Source organism: Gymnoscopelus microlampas, assembly GCF_963454915.1.
Source record: "Gymnoscopelus microlampas genome assembly, chromosome: 12".
Classification (NCBI taxonomy): domain Eukaryota; kingdom Metazoa; phylum Chordata; class Actinopteri; order Myctophiformes; family Myctophidae; genus Gymnoscopelus; species Gymnoscopelus microlampas.
The window spans coordinates 43,339,415-43,363,076 of NC_139949.1; the positions used below are offsets into that span (position 1 = coordinate 43,339,415).

At 43.3% G+C, this 23,662-nt stretch overlaps 4 protein-coding genes across 4 annotated transcripts; 2 read left to right on the top strand and 2 right to left on the bottom strand.

The window, feature by feature from the left end:
• Positions 1-3,480: 3,480 nt before the first annotated feature.
• On the bottom strand, positions 3,481-4,293 carry LOC311057358 (interferon-stimulated 20 kDa exonuclease-like 2; the record flags this gene model as incomplete). The annotated part of the gene is made up of 1 exon (XM_084074312.1): positions 3,481-4,293. The coding sequence occupies one exon, from the start codon at positions 4,291-4,293 to the stop codon at positions 3,481-3,483; it is 813 nt and encodes a 270-aa protein (XP_083930438.1).
• Positions 4,294-6,671: 2,378 nt separating this feature from the next.
• Positions 6,672-8,297, top strand: LOC311057359 (protein IWS1 homolog; the record flags this gene model as incomplete). The annotated part of the gene is made up of 1 exon (XM_084074313.1): positions 6,672-8,297. One exon carries the CDS (start codon positions 6,672-6,674, stop codon positions 8,295-8,297), a length of 1,626 nt encoding a protein of 541 aa, XP_083930439.1.
• A 2,485-nt stretch (positions 8,298-10,782) lies between these two features.
• Positions 10,783-11,851, bottom strand: LOC311057360 (ethanolamine-phosphate cytidylyltransferase-like; the record flags this gene model as incomplete). The annotated part of the gene is given in 2 exon segments (XM_084074314.1): positions 10,783-10,809; positions 10,811-11,851. Coding segments are annotated over 2 exon segments (1,041 nt in total). The 5' UTR covers positions 11,825-11,851.
• Positions 11,852-19,243: 7,392 nt separating this feature from the next.
• LOC311057361 (vacuolar protein sorting-associated protein 37A-like) lies at positions 19,244-20,560 on the top strand (the record flags this gene model as incomplete). The annotated part of the gene is made up of 1 exon (XM_084074315.1): positions 19,244-20,560. One exon carries the CDS (start codon positions 19,244-19,246, stop codon positions 20,558-20,560), a length of 1,317 nt encoding a protein of 438 aa, XP_083930441.1.
• Positions 20,561-23,662: the final 3,102 nt, after the last annotated feature.

Below are 23,662 nucleotides of genomic sequence, written 5' to 3' on the forward strand. Positions count from 1 at the left end.
TGATTCAGCCTCAAGTTTAATCAAGAGAACTGCCATTTATTTCCCCCTTTGAAAATGTTGCAAATAAACAATAACTTTTTTCTTACAAGTAACTCTGCAATTCCTTAAGTCAAAGTCTTACAGCCTTATTGACAAAGTAATGTTGTTACTGAAATGTAGTAGCTTTTTGGCATACTTTTACTTTTATGAGTACATTCATAATCACTAATTCGACTTTCAGTCCAGTTTTTGATGAAGCATTGCACTCAATTACTTTTGGAAATGTAAGAATTACAAAGTAGCTTACACAGTTCTGTTTTATGATCCAGTCAGGAGAAGATTCTATTGAAGTTTGATTTCGTTGTCAGGCAGAAACCTCTTATCTCCATATTTTAACTTTTTCTTTTTTTTTCCAGTGGCGGCTGGTGGATTCTTCCCCAGGTAGTGCTACACCAAAAATCAAGCCAACAATAACTTGTACTATGTTCACACTAGTCACACTAGTTTATTTTGATAGGCCCTGCCCTAGTAGTAGTCATTCATTTGTGAAAGACAGACATAATAACATTTAGATTAAGTACTACACCTTTTTGTACCTTTTGGTTAATAATAAAATAACTGGTGTATTATTATAAACAGATACTTGGGGACTACCACTGTTATTATCTCCACCAGGCCGGGAGGTGGAGAATAGGTTCTCCTCTGTCTGTCTGTCTGCGTGTCTGTGCACGGGTATTCTCGCAAACCGCTGGACCAATCGGTGTCACACTTTGCATGTACACTCTCAGTTGGCCAAGGAAGACACTCCATCCATTTTTCCAAATCTGACTCATGGTGGGGCTTTACCAGGCCACTTTACATTTTGTTTTGGCTTACACCCGTATAGGTTGCACAATCACATTCCCCCCTGAATTCCGTAGATCATGACGCAACTCCCAATAAAGGCCATACCCATTTCCACCCTTCTAGACATTCAGGCATTCAGCATTTTCTTCAACAAACCTTTTCCTACTACTCTTTCAAGATTTTGTCCAAAACTCACACAAATCATTATTATTTCTGTCTGTCAGTCATGTGATAAACATGTATCATTTGGTTTTTACATATTCTATTAATATTGTCTTCCAAAGTTTGCAAGAGGGACCTTGTTAGAAAGGCCACACTGACCTTACCTAATAAGTTTGTTTATTGCCTCCTGTTTCTGATTGGGTATTGCTTAATTAAGCAATATTACACGAGAGGGTGTGCTTTACCGTCATTATTGGCACGCCAGTGATGCGGTCAGGAACGAGGCAAAGCCGAGTTCCGCCAGCATCACTGAAGTGCCAATAATGTAAGGTAAAGCACACCCTCGAGTGTAATATTGCGATTATACAACAGTTACCAACAAAACACATCCAAATGTATTCATATTGTGGGGCAATTAATAATAAAAATGTTTCGCTATTGTCCGTTTCCCTGTAAAGAGAAGAGTTTTTGACTGAGAGACATTAAATAGTCCCTGTAGCAGTGCTTTGAGTCAAAATAACTGATCTACAAGCTGACAACGCGTTGTGAACTTGTAGATCGGCTATTTTGGCCGCGTGACACGGTCGTACGACGGAGCATATAGCCTACTGGACTGTTAACGAAATGGGAGTCATTTTACTTTACACAGGAGGATATTTATAACCTTCTAACCATTGATCAACCGTAAATCCACCAAATTAACAACATAGTCCATTTTGCATAGCTGTTTGTTCTCCGGTGGCGGCGGTGGGTCAGGCTACTGTCTGTTTGTTTTCCTACCGTGGGACAGAGTGACTTCACAGCACAGCTGTGCCATATAATGGTCTAATCAGGTGCGGACTGCACTGCGGAGTGATTTATTAATGTGATTAGGCCCGTGCTATGATGCTGGTTTGAAGCACGGCTAGAAAGCTATTACAACCAATCAGATTGCTTGGTCGGAACTACCTGTTGTATAATACTAGTTTACTCTGATCACAGGTGCTCCTCATTTAATTAAGCTATATATACCAGCTGTTACTAACTGTGTTTGCTCAGTGACCGGCTGGGACCTGTCAGCAGCCCTTGTCATGCTCTCACTCTTCAGTTTTACCGTTTGTCACGGCCCCTTTTATTCTTAACGACCACAGCTTTAATAAATCTCCTCAACTGGGAAAGTCCGGTTCCTTCCGTGTCCTCTAACCGGGACACACCTCCATACCTTGCACCACTCTAAACCACATTCCCTGGAGACCCCCGTCTCCTTTACAGACCTACTTCACAAGAAATGCAAAAAAAAAAGAACAATCAACAACAATCGTGCAATTGACCCCAAGTTTTAATCCCCCATAATTGAGGGGCCTCAATCACACATTGAGGGGCCATTTAAGCTACACTTGACTGGACCATGGACTGGCGGTTACTTGTATTCCAGTACCCAACCTCAATTTGGAGCATTCATTATTTGTACAGCAAAATGTAAACAGAAACATTTCATTTGTGTATGCAAGATGTTATGGTTGTAAGTATAACACTAAGTAAACATGTAAGTCAATAGATTTCCTTTAAGTTTCATTTCACACAGCAAATTAACAAATCACAACTCAACATGAGAGAAAAATAGAGAGTGTAGGCATGAACTGATAGCTGAGTTGACATCGCAGTATTTAGGTATTGAATAATTTGAGTATTTGGGTGTACAGAACATAAACTCACATCTAATTGGCCATGGCACCAGTGAAATAAATAATTAGCAAAACATAAAAATTGATCATAAAACTAGAATGAACTGCCAAATGAAAAAAGGAAAATCTTCAAAACTCTTATTTAAATGCCTTTAAAGGCTAGGATTTACATGAACATTAACCACCAAAACACAAGATACTAGAATAATAATAATCATCATATGTACAGTATATAGCACCTTTCATACATAGAATACAACTACACACAAAGACATATCATAAAAAAATACATAAAACATCATAGAAGCATATATAAAATGAGTATAAACAAAATGAGCATAAAACGGTAAGAACAGTGTAAAATCAAGGAGACAATATAAAATTATAAAAATTAACTATTAGAATAAATATCTAAGATCTCGCTTAAAATTGTCGGCCATTCGGGGGTTTATTCGACAGGGAATTCCATAGGCAGGGGGCATAAAAACTAAAAGCTGCCGTGGAACCAACATTTTGTAAAGATAACTCTCAATGCAATGCAACATCTTACTAAATACAGAAAGAGACTGCTGTTGTTTGTCTGGACTCTCACCTGTGACCAGTACGGCGTGGTTGAACCGGTCAGGGGTTTGTTTGAACACCTACCGGCATCGCTCTTAAGATCACACTGGGTCACCGAAGCCTCTCCACCATGACAAGGTCACAGCTACAGGAGAGGAAGTGACCATATTTCTTTTTTCAGAATGATTAATTTATGTATATATAGATTTTTTTATGGTTATATTTAATAATGGTAAATAGTGGTGTTTGACGATGATGACTGTTGTTTTTAGCTGTTGATCTCATTGAAATCTTCATTGGTTTGTCTCCACCTAATCTTCTCCTTCTCCTCCACGGCCCTCTCTCTCTCCTGCACCTCAATCATCCCCTCTGTCACTTTCTTCTCCAACTCCTCCACATGCGTCAGCCACTCACTTGCCATTGTATTCCACGCACCAGAATGCTCCTCCCTAGAGAGAAGCATCTTCTCCCACAGCTCCAACTGCAGCTTCTTCCTTTTCCTCCTCTCCTCCGAGGCTAATGTCCTTTCCCAATCCACCTCCACCACTTTGTACAGCTCCATGCTGGCTTTTGCGTCCTCCACAGACGAGTGGCCTTTCTTCCCCTTCTGGATGTCACGGTTGAATATAGCCTTGGTAAGTCTCTTCAGTGAGGCACACTCTGTTTCTTTAAAGCCGGCCTTCTGGTTGAGCAGAGGGATACGGGAGGTGTCTCTGGTAAGCGCCGTGGGGTGACGGTAGCCCAAGGCGTTGAAGTCATTGTGGATGGCATGACCAATCACCACCTTCCTCGTAATGAGCCTCAGTATCTCCTTTCTGGCATATGAGTATGGTGTGGCTTTAGCCAGGTCACACGATCGGATTCCACTCCAGCGGGTGCGAAGGTCAGTAACAGGCACAGGTGGTTTGATGTACTTGTCATACACTACATCTCCTTTATAGGACACAATGCTGCAGCGTGCCAGTTGACTGATACAACCCTTTGGGCCCGTGCCCACCATCTCACAGTCTATGGCAAACTTTGTTGCCTTTCCAGTCGGTGATGACCCTCCGGGGGAAGAGGCTGTATTGAACTTCGCCATTTTATTTGTTTGCTCAGGGTTATCAGTGTTAGTTTTTTTGGGAGCACTGGGAGGTGGAGGATGCATGGCCCCATCTTTCCATGGTGGGTGTCCCTGATGGCTGTGTACTGCTTCTTTGCTGTGACCAGGCAAGGAGGGCCTTACCTTCCTGTCTTTGAGGAAGTCACTTTGTTCCAAGGATCGTCTCCTTTGAAGAATGTCCTTTTTACAGTTTTCTACTATGACTGTTCCTATGATTGTTCCTATGATAATTTCCCATGATTGGTGTGGTATACTTCCACATGCCTCCAAGTTGAACTTGGTCTTGAAACTGTCTACAGGTTGCGTAGGGTCATCATTACCATCAGATAACACCAGATTGATCAATAGCTCATACATAATAATGTATCCTCTGAGCTGAGGTCTTTCTTTTATTTTGGCAGTGACGTAGTTCTGACCTCACACTGTGATTGGCTGAGAGGCATTGTCACTATCTCCAGATATAGAAATGTAGAACTCAGTGCACCTTATTTACCGTACCTGCACATTAACAATGTCCACCACCAAGTGAGGCTAATGTTTGTGTTCTTCACATTCTAATACATATTAGAGATTTCAATTGCTAGTCTTCTTCAACAGAACATGCTGTTCATTTTGTTAATAATGGCCCCATTTAGAGTAAAATAGACAAGATAATCCAGGGTATACTTGGGCTTGGCTATGTTGTAGCCAAGCCAGGGCTTGGCCTGGCCGGTCCTCCCGGCGGACCTCTGGCTCATGTCACCATGACTTAGCCATAACCATATAAGGAGACAATGCAGCTCTATATACAGTATGAGCACAAAGGGGGGCATGCCCATACAGTATATGGGCATAGAAGACATCAGGGATCTCCATATATGGGCATAAAAGGGACAAAGACTGACAGATACAGAGATCTCCACGTAGCCCTTGCTTAAGGGGGGACTGGTCGGCCCGAACCACGTTGTCACGCTCATGTCACTATGGATCTCCATATAAAAGGGACAAGGACTGACAGATACAGAGATCTCCATATACAGTATGAGCATATTGGTCCAAACAACAAGCACTGCGCAGCCCTCACACCGCCAATCCGACCGATATATCTGAGTCATAGTGTCGGGGGCTTTGTCAGAGTACCCGTTGTACCCGTCTGTCTTTGTCCCTTTTGTGTCAGGATCTGTCTCTTTGTGTCTTCCGTACCGTTCCTTTTGTTCCCTGTTCTCCTTGTACTGTTATTTTGTAATGTTGTCCTAGTGTTTCCTGTTTGCCTTGTTGCCGCTTTCTGTCTTGTCTCACCTGTATAATTGCATTTCTAGTTCGCCTGTGTCCTGTTCAGTCTCAGCCATTCATGTGTTGATTGTAGTGTTGTTTCACCTGTGTCTAGTCTTTGTGTATTTAATCCTCCCTGTGTTCAATGTTCCTTTGTTCGATTATAGTTGTTGTTATGGTGTTCTGTCCACAATCTGTTAATAAATCCTTGTGCATTAGACCTATTCTTCTCCTGCCTATTCTGTTCTGCATCTGGGTCCAACACTCCTGCCTTGCACGTGACATTTTGTGCCCATATATGGAGATCTCTATCTGTCTGTCTACCTGTGTCCCTTTTATGCCCATATATGGAGATCTTTGTATCTGTCAGTCCATGTCCCTTTTATGCTTATATATGGAGATCCCTGATGTCATCAGTATACAGTGGTCAGTCCAATCATGCGCGATCTTCAAACGGCCGCCTATTGGACTCCAGAGGGTTGCATCAGTGTCGTTAGGTACCTTTTAAAGTTGACGCCCTGTATGCCCATACATGGGCATATCGGTTGGATCGGTGGTTCTGGACAACTGGATATCCATACAGTATGCCTTCATATGAACATATCCATTGGATCGGCGGTTCTGGATAACCGCATATCCGAACAACTCGAAAAGAGTTTGTGGCTTTGGCCACACGCAGACCCCTGACAAGTGTTTGTGCTAAGTTTTGTGTGGATCGGAGTAAAAATGTGCCTCGCAAGTCTGGATGGTGTGACAGCGGATCTCAGATAATTAATTCCCAATATGTGAAGCATAGTGGATCTCAGATTATGAGCAATAAATTACTTCCTTTGTCTACACTCAAACAAGACACAAAGACACACAGGCAAAATGTTATCTCCACCCTGCCTTTGGCGAAGATAAAAAACCCAGTCTGCTTGATGCCTGTTACCATAGCAACCATGACATCATCAAAGCATTCTGACCAATCAGCGCACACCTGTGACACACCAACTTGGGAGAGTTTGTGGATAAATAAACATCTGTTTTGATCAACATGTCAGAGCTAACAGTTACATACTCCCTGTTGTAATATTTGGTTATTTAACGTTTTTCGTCTAAGGCAAATGGACGGAGAACAGAACTTCAAGTCCGGGAACCAGTCAGATGATGCTGGTGGCACCCCAGTTCAGGATGAGCACCCAGTATCAGATGGGGAGGCTATGAGCAGTGACAAGCATCATTCAGAGGATGGGGAAGGCAGGGAGGGTCTTCATAGAGACACAGAAGAAGAGCAAAGCCAAGGACAGAAGTGGAAGGCTGTGATGCAGTCAGACAGCGAGGAGGAGGAGGGTGGAGGCAGCATGAATGCTGGCAGTGGCGGAGAGCGGGGGGACAAGAAGAAGGGTGCAAATTATGATGCCGTTGATGATAAACCAGTAAAGCGGAAGAAAGCCATTCTGTCAGACAGTGAGGATGATGATGATGACGACGATGATGAGGGCAAGCCTGTAAAACCATTGGTGAAGAAGACAAGAGTGTTGTCTGACAGTGATGGAGGCTCTGAGGAGCCTGACAGGAACCTGTCTGCCAAGCTGAGGGAGTCAGGCTCAGACAGCGAGAAAGACGAGGATGAGATGAGGATGAATGCTGCTAAGAGCAAAGGCAAGAAGACAGTGTTTGATAGTCACAGTGAGTCTGATGATGGGAAAACGATCGCAGACATCTTTGGAGAGTCTGGGGATGAAAAGGAAGAGGAGTCTGCCTTCAACCAAGAGATGGATGGAGAAAAGGAGGAGGAGGTGGTGGAGGAGCAGGTGGAGGAGCAGTTGGAGGAAGTTGTGAACAGAGGTAGTAAAGACACCAGTTTCAAGTCAGACTTTGATCTGATGTTGGCTCGTAAGAAGGCCCAGAGTGGGAGGAAGAGAAGGAAGAACAGAGATGGAGGAACCTTCATCACCGATGCAGACGACGTTGTCAGTGCCATGATCACCAAGATGAACGAGGCTGCAGAGGAGGACAGAATTCTCAACAGTCAGAAGAAACCAGCCGTAAAGAAGGTAACTCTGCTGCCGATTGTTGTCATGCACCTGAGGAAACAGGATCTGAAGGACACCTTCATAGACAGTGGGGTGATATCAGCCATTAAAGCGTGGATCAGCCCTCTGCCAGACAAGAGCCTCCCAGCACTACGAATCAGAGAACAACTACTCAGGATCCTACAGGAACTCCCCAGTGTCAGTCAAGAGACGTTGAAACACAGTAGGATTGGAAGTGCTGTTATGTTCCTCTATAAACACCCCAAAGAGTCAAGATCGAACAAAGATCAAGCGCTGAAACTAATCAATGACTGGTCACGGCACATCTTTGGCGTGTCATCCAACTACACAGCGATGACAAGAGAGGAGAGACATCAGAGAGACCTTGACCAACAGATGCCACAGATGAGAGGATTAAGTTCTGACAGTCAGACTCCTGGTAGAGATCTGGAGAAGCAGCTTAATGGAGAAGAAAACGTGCTTATACAAGGTGATACTGGGTTCTCTGCACGGGCCCGGGTGCCCATGCCGTCTAACAAAGACTACATGGTCCGACCCAAATGGAACGTAGAGGTGGAGTCCCACGTGGGTCCAGTAAAGAAACGACTTTCCCGTGTCAACAAACAGACGCGTCGTTTTGCTCACAACCGTCGATTGGCAACGAAAAGTCATGCGGTGAACATCAGTGTGGACGGAAGCCATATGCCACTCTGAGTAACACTCTGCCTCAGTTCTTTTTTTTCCTTTTTTTCCACAGCAATCCCACAATGCCTCCTTTAGAGGTTGTACAGAAACGTAACGTGTGCAGGAAGCAGGTTTACACTGTTGTGCAGAGCTTCTCTTTTCTGTCCGTCTGTCTGTGTGTCTGAATATAGCGACCAAGAGGGAAGCACGCACATATCAAACAAAAATCCCCAGGTGCTGAACAAAAATACGTACAATGGAGAAGAAGGGAAGTCTGCACACTCTTCTGTAGCTCCCAGTAGAAAGGTTTTATTAAGGCTACAACGTTTCGACTCGTGTGGGTTTTCGTCAGGTCTGATGAACAGGACAGACCACTGTGGACATGACACAGCTGCCTACTCACTTATCGGACGTTAATTAAGTCTGGATGAGAACATTAGATCTAACAGCCATCTTCCCTAGGGACTGACTGTATCTCTCTCCGTCGACACAATACCTGTCTATCTCTTTCTCTGTGTGCACCCCACCACTGTTCAGGCAGCTAAATAGATGTTAGACATCGAGAGACATCTTTACAGGAGGGATATGGAGAACTTGAAACAATGACACCAAGAGAAACAACCTGGCCCTCAGCATGGTCTCCTCATGTTCTTCGGAAACATAGTTTTAAATCAGACACCAGATTATTTCTGCATTCAGTTAATAAAAACAAGCAACAGACATCATAATCACACCAGGAATCCCAGCCTTTGGTCGTTTAACACTTTTCCAATAACTAATCTGCTCAAACACACAGTTACCTATCGATCAATATCATTCTGGAACTACCATCTCACACAAAATACAATTTCAAGAAAACAGTAAAAACACACTTGATGCAGCTGACCACATGACCGAAATCAGCATTGTTATGTTTATAATTATTATATGTTGTTATTATTTGATTACACTAGTATTATTATTATCATCATCATTGTTATTAATATTATCATTATTATTATTATTACTACTACTATTATTATCATCATATAATGGTTTATGATTCTACATAAGTATAAGTATATATACGTTTTACGCAGATGGTGCAGTTATAGGTAAAAACGTGAATCGGCCTTTTAAAGCGCCACCATGAGGCTGATTTGAGAACTTTCAAGTGGCATTTCTTCCTTGGCCCAGTGGGAATGTGATTGCAAAATTTTACGGAAATGACACGCTGTGTTCATGATTAGAGGCATTTTGTTCAAAACGGAGCACTCCTGCAAACTTTGGGGCAGAGGTTCTGCTCTGGCATCCAGGGAGTGTGAGTGCACAGTTTCACTGCCATCATGCCAACGGTGCCGGAGATTAGCTGTTCAAAGACGGAAACACACACACACACACACACACACGTATGGACAGGGTGCAAAACATAGTCTCGGCCATGCCTTTCGGCCTGGCGGAGACAATGAGTGTGTGAGTCACACACACACGTATGGACAGGGTGCAAAACATAGTCTCGGCCATGCCTTTCGGCCTGGAGACAATGAGTGTGTGAGTGGATGTGAACGTCGAGCTGAGGCGGCCCAATGGTCGGCCCCAAATAACTGCACTGAGTTCCGACAGAACCTGCTCTGCGCATGTCTGTGCCAAGCGCGACGTTCATTTCACCCAACCCACTGTGAGTCTGTCCGAGGTGCTGAAGTGGAAGTTGTCAAACCTTCTCTCTCGCCCTCTCTCTCTGTTAATTCATCACTCCAACCCACAGCAAAGTTTAAGTATCGTGTGCTGCAATATTTTCATTTGGACCCATTTAAAAAAACAAGTGGACAGTGTTTGTGAGAGAGAGAAAGAGAGAGTTTGACCACTTTCAGCACCACTGACAGACACACAGTGGGAGGAAAAATGTTGGAACTATTGAGGGAATCTGATGTATCTTGTTATGAAAAGTGTACATAGTCTACTTTGCTTGTATTAGTCATATAGCGTATATAGGTTTTTTAACATATACGCTTATTATATTGTACTGTATTTAATACTTTCAAATAACAACACAGTCCTGCACACTGCTCTACTCTACACCAAGGTCACAGCAGGAGGTTATTTTTTATTTCTTATAATGTTTTATATGGTTATAATTAATTATATCATTAATAATAGTGGTAAGGTGGTTGATGACAAAGACTGTTGTCTTTGGCTGTTGATCAGCTTTAACAGGTCCTTGAGCTCCACTTCGGTCCTGGAGTCCTCATTCCTTTCTGTAGTGGCCAAGGAACTCTTTGAAGAGTTGTGGGAGCCTGGTTGCGTTTTGATTACAGATCTCTTCCAGTGTCCCTCACCTCAGTGATGGGAAGACAAATCTGCTGTTTAAGACAACAGTCCTGATCCGTTTCCCCACCCATTGTTGCTACAGTAGATGAGAGGTTTACACACACCCGCAGTTGGGTCCAGTTTAACGTCAAGCTGGGTGTACAAGGTTTGGTACATTAGGTGTAGGATGAGTTGGATAAAGGTTCGAGACTTTATCCTATTTTGCTCCTTATTTTTCCCTCCTCCTCATGGCTTTTGATTACAGCCATTTCCTTAGCTTCTTTCTTCTGGTTCCTCACCTCATACTGCAGCCTATTTTCAATGATCCTCTGGACAATGTCATCAGTAGTGATGGCGTTCCCACTGTCTATCGTGCGGAATATTCCCCTCTTTTTGCTCTCATCATAAGGGTCTGAGCCGTCCTTGTCGGTGAGCACCTTTGACTTTCCGTGACACACCAGGTCCACCTTGAAATGATCCAGGAGATCATTGCCCACTGCATAGGGAGCTCCAATCACCACCTCTGATACATACCTGCAAGCCAGGACACTTAGTGTTCTCTCACGGACATTCATGATTGGGTAGTTCTTCCCTTTGTAGCGATTCACTTCCTGATCAATGTGCAGGCCTACGATGACATAGGGCCTCTCTGCCAGTTTATAGACAGCTTCTAGAAAATCAACATGGCCGGTGTGGAACAGGTCAAAGGCCCCGGTCACATAGATGATTGTGTCTCCCGGCTGGGGCTCCTTTCCAGAGGCAATCTGGATGATCTTCTGTGTTGTCTGGAGGAACTGAGACACTCCTGTCCATGGGCTGTGCCCTTTAGGACCCTTCCCAAAGTTATCTATGTGCTGCTGGAAGTCTGAGTTATCAATATTGCTGTGATGGGTTTTGGTCATGAGCAGCATGCGACCCACCAGGTCAGTGGTGGAGACTCCCGGCGTCCGTTTACACTCCCGGTACCGGGCCTCATGCTTCACCTCTGCATAAGTATCCTTTCCGTCCACCGTCAAGGTGATGTCATCTCCATGCACACAGAAATCACTGTTGTATTTGTTCAGAGTCTCTAGGGTGGTGACATAAGGTGCTCCCTCCACTATCTCATCAACCCACTTGATGGCCCGCACCATCTTACAGCGTTCCGTCTGGGTGAACACTGGAGGACCCTTATGTTTGGCGATTTCTGCATCCGTATGCAATCCTACTAAGAGGTGGTCTCCCATAGCCTTGGCTTGCCTCAACTGGTTAGAGTGGCCATAGTGCACCATGTCAAAACAGCCATCAGACCACACCCGGACGATGGGCTTACTTCTGTCATGGCTACGAAAGGAATCCCCAGGCTTAGAACCATTGTCTCTCTCCTGTCCATTCGTGGCATGGTTGCCAGTTTTGATCATTTTGACGGCTTTGGCTAATGATCAAAGCAAAGACGGAAAAAGGATTCAAGTATTTAACTTAAATTAGCCTGACATTTCTCAGAGGGATATTTCATATTCCGCTTCTTAACTTACACGTCAGAGTAACTACCTTGGAAAGCCAATTATTACTCACAATGGGGAGAGGGGAAGAGACCTGTATACAGTACAGTTTAAGTACCCAGTTTGTCTGCAGAAGCGTGACGTAGGTTATGATTTTCAGACAATCACGTGAGGTCAGAATATAATAACCATATATGGGCAAAACATTTATATAGTTGGAATGCATTGTCAGAGTACCCGTACTGTGTGTGTGTGTGTGTGTGTGTGTGTGTGTGTGTGTGTGTGTGTGTGTGTGTGTGTGTGTGTGTGTGTGTGTGTGTGTGTGTGTGTGTGTGTGTGTGTGTGTGTGTGTGTGTGTATATACTGTATGTATATGTATATATATATATACAGGCTAGTCCATGTTGTGAACTCCGCAGAAACGCCCAGATAGGCCCTCATGCCAGACCAACTCCTGAAATCAAATACTGTACAAGTGAGATTTCCGGAAGTGGGGGGGGGGGGGGTTACCAGGCTAAATCAACACACCTGCGCTTGAAAAAAAGAAAGGAAAAAAAGAAGCTGGATGGAACGCTCGCTGGTTGGTTGCAGAAACAAATCAGGTGTCTCCAAATTCTTTATCTCCACCTACATCTTTTCCCCACCTTATTAGAACCGAGCATTTCCATTAAATGGAAATGAGGAGGCGTAATTTGAAAATAGCAGTCAAATGAGAGTGTAGCTTTCTCATCTAATGGGGGAATTAGGAAATGCTGAAACGTGATCTAGTCTATTGAGTCTATTGATTCCAATGGAAGAGTGAACGTGAACACAGCTTTAGCTCCATGGTCATTGAACTAAATAAATAAATATTGTACCCGATCGTCACAGGACACACAATATGTACAAGATTTAAAATTGCTTTTTTTAGAGACACAAATGAGGAGAAAATCAACTTTGTTGACTTTTCTCTATCCCAGCAACACACTCTCGCGAGATTGGGGAAGATATCTGAAGAGTCCATCTGCAGTCTGACGGACGAGACATAGAGGGCTCTCCCTTATATTATATTTTAACTCTATGCTCTGTCCCCATAATATGCTCTAAAAACTGATAAACTGAGATTCTGAATATAGTACGAGAAGTCGTTATGGACATATTAAAAATTAAATAAAATGTGTGTTCCAATGCTCAATTATAATATCATTTCCCATTATTAACTGTCTTGGTTGATGGGGTATGATTTGGGAATCATGACATTTTGCTACCTCGCAGATCCAAGCGAGAAGGCAAGCGTCGTCTCACTCCCCGCGTGAAAAGCCCTTAAGACACCAAACAAAAGAACTTGTGATCGCAGGTACATTTGGAATCGTGGCTACGTGCTGTGATTGTTTTTTTGTTGTTTTGTTTCTGTTTACCACAACTGCATAGCTGACGTCTGATCCATTTTGAATTATAAATGGCAGCAGCGATGGGAACAGTGTCAATGTGGACTTACAAATAAGTCTTAAAATATGACAAATATTTTAAAAGCCCATTTGTCTTAATCATTTGGTTGGCTTTAATGGAGAAAAAAATCCTGCCCTGTGACTGAGAAACATTAGCGGTTTTGCTTGAGTGGGGTTGGTTTAGGGGGCATTATGGTCGGCTAAAACAAAGCCAACTGTAATAAATGAAAGTTACATCGAGTTAAACCATAAAAAAAGTTAATCAAAAAGTGCCTAATAACATTATGAGAAATACATTCTGCAGGAGCGCCACCAAGCTGGAAGTTCCACAATTTAATACACTTAATGGCGGACTTGCCTTACCAAAGTTTCTGTTCTACTATGCATCATTGAAATGATTCAAAGGCTTCAATCTCCAAGGACCTTGTGGTGTTGGTTGGAGGCACAATCATGTTCTTCATCGTCCCTAATGGCCCAACTTGCCTACTCCCTACCAATTAATCCTCCCAAGCTTACTGTCACTCTTGCGGTCTATCCTCAGGATTTGGTTTAAATTCAGGCATCATTTTGTGTTCATGTAAGCCTCCAAACTGATGCCGTAAATGAGGAGCCACCTGTTTCCCCCATCACTTCAAGATACCTTACATGTGGCAGATTTGAGATTCTGAGCTTTTTAGAGACCTTTACAAAGATGGCACCTTCTATAGCATCTCGGATCTATCCTAAGATGAATCCCACATTACTTTCAAGTTAGACACTGTGCCTCCTCTATTTATTTATTGTTGCTATTCTGCCAACCAGCATAGGGATGATCTTTTGACCTAATGTGTGTGCGCTGGTGTTCAGACGTTACTACTCTATTTGATGTGTGTGCACTAGTATTCAGATGGTACTACTCTATTAGATGTGCGGGCGCTGGCATTCAGACAGTACTACTCCATTTGATGTGTGGGCGGGCGCTGGTATTCGGACGGTACCTCTATTTATAGTGTGTGTTGCAATCTGCTGCAGCTGTTTATGCCATACTCATACCAATGAAATCTGAGCATAGATGAAAGCTGAGCATAGGTAAGGACACTGTTGGATAGTAGGACCCTGTGTGTTGTTGTCATTATAGGACAGTCATTTTTCATATTTATGATTAGAATGAAAAGAACATGAAGACTGGCCTCATTAGCAGTTGGCACTGGCCAATTGACATGGGTATGCATTCTGAGTTCTATATTTTTATATTTGGAGACATTGGGAATGACGTTCAGCCAATCGCAATGCAAGGAACTTACGTCATCAATAATTCCATCAATAAAGGGAGATATAAGGGAGAAATATGCAGAGTGACTGCAGACTTTGCATACACGGTTTACACTGTAATTAAGACATGTCTGATGATGAGATCTGTCTGGGTTCTCCTGTAAGTCAGCTTATTACCCTTTATAGTGATGAGCTGGATGACGCGATAGAGCCGAGGAAAAGGTCCATGGCGCACTCTTCTGGAGACTTCAGCTCAAGGACTTCAAGACCTCCTCTCCTGAAAACATTGAAGGAGGCCGATGCAGCTGCCAGCTCTGCAGCTGATCATCTTGTGTCCTTTAGGGATGCCATGCAAGATGAATTTGGTAACAGCCACCAAGAAAGAAGACAGCAAGCCCTTTTGCTGGAGAAGTTGGATGATTTTAAACGAACAAACAAAAATGTTCGACAGCAATTGAAGGAGGCACAGACAACAGAGTCTGATCGAATTAAAAGAGATGGACACATTGTCTTACCAAAGAATAGTGAAAACCTGCTGCATGTAAAAAGGAATTATAGCAATATATCAGACAGAAGGGTGGAAGATTTGCGAAGGCAACCAAAGCAGAATCCATGCTGCCAAGAAGTATGCAAACAGGACATGCGTGCTCACCTGCAATGGCACCTACGCAAAAAGGAAGCTGACAATGATCGTCAGACCGTGCAGCTCCGCAACTTGGAAACTGATAACGGTCGTCTGACAATGCAGCTTCGGAGTCTAAAGAGTACACTTGTTGACAGAAAGACGAACATTGTTGACTTGAAGAGGTCTATCGACGTTCTGTCTGATAAGGCCCAGGAGGACAAAGAAATACTCCAGAGCACCGCCAGAGCCCATAAACAGAGATCTGATAGACTCCAAGCTGCTCTTGATAGACTTAACACTCAATTGAGAGAGAGAGACGCTCAGTTGGACAATGCTTGTGTCGATAGGGAGTCCTTTAGAAACCAGAAGCTGATATTGGAGAAGAAACTAGGTGAATCTCAAGGTGCCCTGATAGAGGAGAGGAAGAAAAACCAAGCTGAAAAGTACCTAAGTCAGCTGGCACAGCTTAGAGATGAAGTAGATGTTTTCAGGACAAAGTACGAGCGCCTTTTAAGGCAGATGGAGGATGAGAGGTGTATAAAAGATGGAGAGGTTGAAAAGCTCAGGCAGGAGCTGCAGGGGCGTGGGGACGAACTGCAAGCCTATCGTGATTTACTGAAGGAAGCAGAGCAGAGGTTCTGTGAGACCCAGGGGAACCTGCAATGCTCTCAGAGGAAGTATTTAGAAAAGTCAGACGCTTTAAGGAAAATGCAGGTTGATCTGGACAGTGAAACAAAGAAGGCCAGATCGTCTCAGAAGATGAAAGACTCTATTCATGATGAATACTCTCGCATGCAAGAAAGAGTGGCTTCTATACAAAATAGGACAGAGGAGCTCCAGCAGGAGAACCGGGAGCTGGTGCAAAGGCTGACAGACCAGGAGGAGGCCCTGACCTACAGCCACAAGCAGGTGGAACATCGCACTGCAGAGTCTCAAGCCCTCAAACAGCAGTTGGATTCAACTTTGTCAGATGCTATTTCCAGAGAGACAACTCTAAAGAACAAGATCCTGGAGTTGGAGGCAGAGAAAGGAAAGAAGGAGGCTGAGCTGAAGAGAGAGTTTCATTCACGTCTCAAAAACCTCAATACCAACTTGGAAAAATCTGAAAGCACCAAGAGAAACACTTTGAATGAGATAGAGTTCTACAACAAAATGTATGCTAATACGTTTGGTGGTGAGTCATTTCGAGCTGCATCCTCATATCACAACTCATTGACTTGAGATTTTCTGAGTCTGTCTTTGGCACTGTATATTGCACGTCGGCTCCAGGCTGAGCAGGTTAACTTGTAGTAGTGAAACCATCCTGTATGGACAACCAGATGACACAGCAGCACCACACAGTCTTCTGTTCGCAGTTCCAGAATAGCGTTGCCATTCGTCAATGTTTATGTAATCTTCATTTATCCACTCATTTAGCCTATGCAGTTTTACTATAGGCTAAAGGCTGACTAATAGGTGTTAGTCAGCATTACGTGTTTCTACCTCAAGGACATAGAGTTTTTTTTTGGACAATCCCCACTGTTGACCTTGGGAGGGTATAGACTGCCATGTACAGTACATCCTCCGATTCACATGGACTTAAAATCTCCTGCCTAGTTGGACAGCTATTTTTTTGTTGTTTTTGTTGGATACTTATTGCCGGTTTACCAGAGTTCGGGGACTAGAGTCACATGACTTGACTCGAGTCAGACTTAAGTTGAAAATGTGAGGCCTTGAGAGCACTTTCCCAACATTGATAAAAGACTCGACTTGACTTTGACTTGGTAATGGTGACTTAGACTACTTGAGACAAATGACTTAAAAGGACTGACTTTTGTTAAAACATATTTGTGTTTCTCAAGTTATGTTTTGTTTTTTAAACATGCTTGTGTGAGTTAGAACCTAGAGTGCATTGCACGCAAACCTGGCAACAAACTAGGCACGGAAGAACAGCAGAGGCCAACACACGAGGCAGGTATCATGTAGGGGGCTAGTTAGTTAAATTAGGATTACAAGGATTATGATGGTAGTAAGACGAACAGCTGTATGTAAGATCTGCAGCTCAAAAACATCTGTGACACAAACGCCACGATTTATAACAGACTGGAGCTTAATTATGCATATTATGTGACTGAAGTTAGTAACAGACTAACATTAGCTAGACTGTTATAATCAGGCATCCACTGCAAGCCCAAAATGCCTCATAAAATCCAGCGGCTGTCAACATGACACACAGTGTAACACCTTTTGCAGTGTTACAGTGTAACACTCTCACATTACAAGCACCTGCAGATCTGAAATGGCCTGCACTTTAGCAGCTTGAGGGAACACAGAACCACAACCACACTAGGTGGCCCGCAGGTCACTTCTCCTGCCCACTTCAGCAGGTTGATCACAAGGCCAGCGTGGTCCAACCTCTCAAACAGAGCACCTGAGCTGGAGGTACTGTATCCCTGCGATGTATTGGGGGGTGGCCCGATTCTTTTCAAGCTCCTTTTAAGTTGCTACATGTAAAAGTATGGAGCCTTTTTCTCTAAAGAAAATAAAATATTAATTCTAATAAATGTATTCTGCATCCTACTTGAGTGTAGGTGCGCTATAAGCTCAATACGATATTACAGATACAGAAATGTGACCTTGTCCTCTTGTCCTCTGTCCTATTTCATCATTTGATCTTGTTCAGTGCTGCTGCCTATCTGTTGTTCAATGGTCTGATTAAATCAGTACTTCCTCCATCATGTTGTTGAGTCCACTATGGCATGTGTTTGGGACGGCACATATTAATCAATTTGCCGTCCCAGACATCTCTTACATACATTGCTGTCACTATAAATGCATTGACGCTACATTATTTGAGTTGAATTCATTAATTGAATACACAATTCTGTATCCTTTAATGCTTGACAATTTTGCCCTGCACAGTAAGCAGGTGGTTTATTTTAAGTAATTTAAGTACGGTATACATGCCTTAACTTAAATGACATGTATTGTACATACAATGTACATCTTTTTTTATATTTGTTTTTATAGCTTTGAAGCAGCAATCCATAACTTTCAAATCCTAACTGTGATTACAGGGTTAAGGGTTCATTATTTCCATTTGAGTTTCATGCAGTACCTCATGTCAACGAGTAGTGGTCATATCCGACGACATGATCTAAATGTCTCACTAGAAGAGCAGGGAGTCCACCTACAACCAACACGCACTTGTGTTAGTTATATTGTACTAACATACTCTACCGTACAAATCGATCAAAATTACATTTTATTCACTTGAACTAGGTGCATACATTCTAGTGAAATGGCTCAATTGGTCTCATTCAGTGAGCCTGCCTATCAGTCTATCGTTCAAAGTCTGACTCATGTCATATGTTCAGTCCTACAAAGGTTTGAACTGAAGACTTAGCAATCCAGTCTGGTACATCACCATTACACACCATGATCAGTTCTGTAATGTTGAATATAGTAGCCTATTAAACTGTATACTTCGCCAATTTACATCAGGCTGACTATTTCTTGCCGCTGTTTGTGAGTAACCTAATCTTAGGGTTAACGTTAGGTTTAAGGTTGGCCATAGTTTTTTTTGTGAGGTTAGGCATAGGTGTTAAAAGGGATAGGTGTTAAAATCAAAAAGCATCCGCACCCACAATTAGTAGTCTTTAGTCTTCAATGCAGCAGCAGTCGCATATTTCTTGAAATATAACGTCATTTTGATGTCCAAATATAGAGTTTATACTGGAAGTCAAACGGAAGGCAAATATCGTGCCATGAAACTCTATTTTTGGACGTCAAAATGACGTCAGTACTTGGAGGTCAATATGACATCACAGTAAGCCCACACTGTTTCTTCAGGAACAGTCATTTCTAGTTTAGCCATTTTTGTCCCCAACCCCCAAGAAGTTATCCCAGCGGGTGTGCCAGAAGAGGATGAACTGGCTTTCCCCCTTAGCGTCCAAAGGCTCCGGACCTCTCCCACCACCTCTCAGCAGCCTCCAGCAACTACGACAGCGGCAGATCGACTCTCTCAAAGCCGCTCACCCCAGCCTGGCAGAGATCCAGAAGGATGTGGAGTACAAGATACCATTCACAGTCGGGAACTCGACCATAAGCCTCAGCGTTCTGCTCCCTCCTCAGTTCCCCCAGGAGAAGCCAGTCGTCAGCGTCCACCCGCCTGTTGGCCATCATCTGGTGGACAACAACAATGGCACCATGATCACAAGCCCTCTCATCACAAACTTTGGGATACAGTCTGACTTGGGCAAAGTCATTCAGAGTCTGTTGGATGAGTTCTGGACAAGCCCTCCTGCCCTGACATCTAATGGCCACTCTGGCTTCCCATACAGTATGTACAAACCATCCGGCATGGCACCGTACCCAATCAAAAAAGGCAATATCCGCACTCATGCAATAAGTTTCAAAGATTCTTTTAATGCATCACCTCAGCAGTCAAACAAACGAACGTGTTTCGGCCCTGCTGACCTCTGTCAGCGTTTACCAACACCATACCCAACACAAGGATTCCACTACGGGTCTGGCCCTGTATGGCCCAATCAGGCACCGGTGCCAGTCTCAGCTCTGATGCCTCATCCCGGTGTGGATACCATGCATGGCTCCCCTAGAGCAGCGCCAGCGCCATATGGTTTGATAACTAACCTACCACCATCTGTGCCCACTGTAAACCCACAGACTGGGCTAAATGGCCAGTTGTACAAGATGCCAGAGATTCCACAGTATTTTCCTGATCTCTCTGAATTAAGTGTGTCCCAACTGAAAGACATGTATGAGCAGGAGGATGTGTTGCTGGACTTCTTTGTGAGCCTGCCACAGCTCAAACAGGTGACCAGTGACAAAGAAGAGCTGGTTACCAATAATCGGGACTTGGCCAAGAAGAACCTTCAGATGGAACCACTGTTGGAGCGGAAGAGGCAGGAACTCCATGACAAGTACCAGCTGCTGGCCCAGAGGAAGTCAGCCTTTGAGACCAAAATGCAGAGGCAGCATGAGCTGAGTGAAAGTTGCAGTCCGAGTGCTCTGCGGGCCCGTTTACAGGTGGCAGCCCACCAGGCAGAGGAGGAAGCAGAGGAGACGGCTGAGATCTTCCTAGAGGGACGTACAGAAATAGAAGACTTCCTGACCAGCTTCATGGAGAAGAGAACACTTTGCCACAGCAGAAAGACCAAAGAGGAAAAGCTTCAACAGGCCATTAGCAACACAAATGGACATTTCCCCACCAGCGACTACTAATCAAGGGCTGGAGTTCTGGCAACCAACAACTGACATCCGAAAGGGTTAAGAAGGAGAAGCACAGATGATGAGAACAAGACGGTGACGATGATTATTAGACCCTGGCCCTGGCCATATTCAGGTCAAGGAACCTTCCACAATTCCCATCTTCACAGACATAGGAAAACCATAAAAATGAGTCAAGCTAATTTCTGGATTCCAACTGATTCAGTTGCAATTAGATGTATCAATCTGATTTGGAATGGACAAATACCCTCTTACTGCGCCTTTATAGTTTCCATTTAACCCCTATTCTGGGGGGAACATAAGCCAGAAATACTGTAGGCGATTTACAAGCTCACAATGTATTGCAACGTGACACGCTGTGAGCTTGTAGAAGGAAACAAGAGCAGACCATGTCTCAGATTGTCTCACAGACATGAGCGGACAACTCAGAGCAGGGGGGTTTTACCACCTCCAATCCAAGGAATCCAGGAACCATGAGGACAGTGTTGTCACAAGCGAGCCCAGAATAGGGATGCTAGGGTTCAAGTGGTTAAACAGCTGTTTAGCATTTTTGACATCTGGGCCACACTGGGCACGCTAGGTCTCCATTCAATTTGTGAAAAATAGAGGATGCTTTTTTGCAGTCAACACACCAGCAAACATACAAACAAGCTTGGCATCTGCTGGGTTTTTTACAACGATGGGTAAGTAACAGATATAAAACACTTTGTAATGTTTTTTTGTTCGTTTTTTTGTTTATATATTTTTTGTTTGTTTGGCTGGTTTAACTACAATTCAAAGTTGTCCTAAATAAAAGGAACTCCAGCAAGATATTTTCATAGTATTTTATCATACTGAGAACAATGCCCATATGGAATGCATGCCCCCCTCTGGTTATGCAATACCTGCTGTACCCCTTCTACCCGTTGGCAGAGTACTTAGTAGTACTGCACCCATTATCATAATACTTGGAGACCAGTCTATGATAGTACTCTGATGTCATGTTGATGACATCAGGGATCTACATATACTTGCACACAGACACGTACACATATACGCAGACAGGCATGTCCATGCTGGATTTATAGATTCATCCTGACATTGGTTTAATTGTCTGCACAGTGCCTGCTGTAAATAGGGATAATAATACACTGGCTCTGTTTCTCTTACTGGGGAGACGACATGGTATTTTATTCTGCAGAGAAGAGCTTCAGTTGGGTAGCAAACTTCATCACAGATACTTCAAGATGAGTCTGCAGCAAATGGATCTCAATAATATTCCATCAATTGATAACCTGACTCTGCCAGATGGAAGAAGCTTGCTTTACACACATTTGTTTCAATACCGTCCCCATCTGGTGGAGTCAGGTTAATCAATTGAGCCCAAACAAAAATCAAGGCTTTGTAACTCAGAAAGAGTCAATAATATTCCATCAATTGATAACCTGACTCTGCCAGATGGAAGAAGCTTGCTTTACACACATTTGTTTCAATACCGTCCCCATCTGGTGGAGTCAGGTTAATCAATTGAGCCCAAACAAAAATCAAGGCTTTGTAACTCAGAAAGAGGAAAAACATTCCTCAGGTAAATTATTTCCCCTTTTACCCCCTTTCTTGCGATGAGTTTATTGTATCCTTGAGTTTCAGTAATATAAAGTGACTCTAAATTGTTGTATACTCACCACTTAGGGAAATCCAAAACACAAGACTGTGACTACACCATAACAAACGCCCAAACACAAGACTGTGACTACACCATAACAAACGCCAAGATTAACCATGACTACACCTTAACAAACGCCCAGGCTGCCAAGGAAGAAGAGCACACCCAGAAATCGTTTTTTTCTTAGTGTTTTTCAAAAAACAAGCCACATTCAAACGGCCATAGCTCTGGAATGGAGGATTGCGCAATATCTTTTTTCCCGACGCTAACGGACCCCCGTGCGTGTAACGATGTCCATTACTCATCGCATAAGGCAATCCAAAGCCCAAATATATACATTTAAATAACCATTAACTTTTAAACTAAAAACAGAGTATTCTATATGTTAACGTTACAGTATGTTACACACCACACAGGGCAATCCAAAACACATACAATTAATACATCACGCAGGCCTACAATTAATACATCATGCAGGCCAATCAAACAGTACATTCTGCACCATAACACTGAATAACCATAAACAACTAAAACCTTTCAACAAAAAAAAAAGTTCCTCACTGTGAAGTGAGAAACAGCTGAGGAGCAACTGCCTTCTCCGTGCCCCCTTATTTACATTGTTTTGAGACAAAGTTCGAGAGTTCAACAGTATAAACAACACAAATTGCAGTAAAATAGTAATACTAGTATAAAATAGTAATACTTACATAAAAGGAGACATGAAAAGAGATGCCATTTTCAGGACAAGGGGAATTTCCCTAACTGCATCTGCGACACCACACATTCCACACTACAAGGCGCCAGTTCACTCAGGAAGCTAGTTTTTCATTATATTTTTAAAATTCAAATGATTCAATTGTGCTATTAGCACATTGAATACCACTTCATGGTAATTCAAGTTGGGTATTTTGGCCAAACCAGGGACGGTAGGGTATACGCAAACTCTGATCTGGGGAAGGGTTGGTGCTGACATGGGCAAGGATGGCTGAAGAATACAACCGTTGAATTCAGTGCTGTGCAGATTTATTCTACACCAGGATTAGCATACTACCCACCCAGTCATGTGGACACAGTGGTGATGCAGCATGTGTCCTCCATAATTACCTCCTGAGGCCAACAGACAACCAGGTCTACTTGGAAGGACAGCAGACAGGGTGACCTCAAAATGTGTGGCACGTTGATGTGCAGAGTTCTACGAATACTTTCTACAGATGGCTCACTTCATAGACTGACCACATGAATTCCGAGATGCACATGCAAGCCATGCCATTGTTAGACCCGGTAGCTAAAATCTCATACCCAGTTGGCCCAGCTGACTTTTTTTTTGTTTGTTTGTTGTTGCTGTTGTTCTATTTTTATTTTTTTGGGGGGTTATAACATGCATCCTCTGATTCACATCGAGCTATAAAATCTCCTGCCCAGTTGGCCAGCTGTTTTTCTTTTTGGGGGGAATT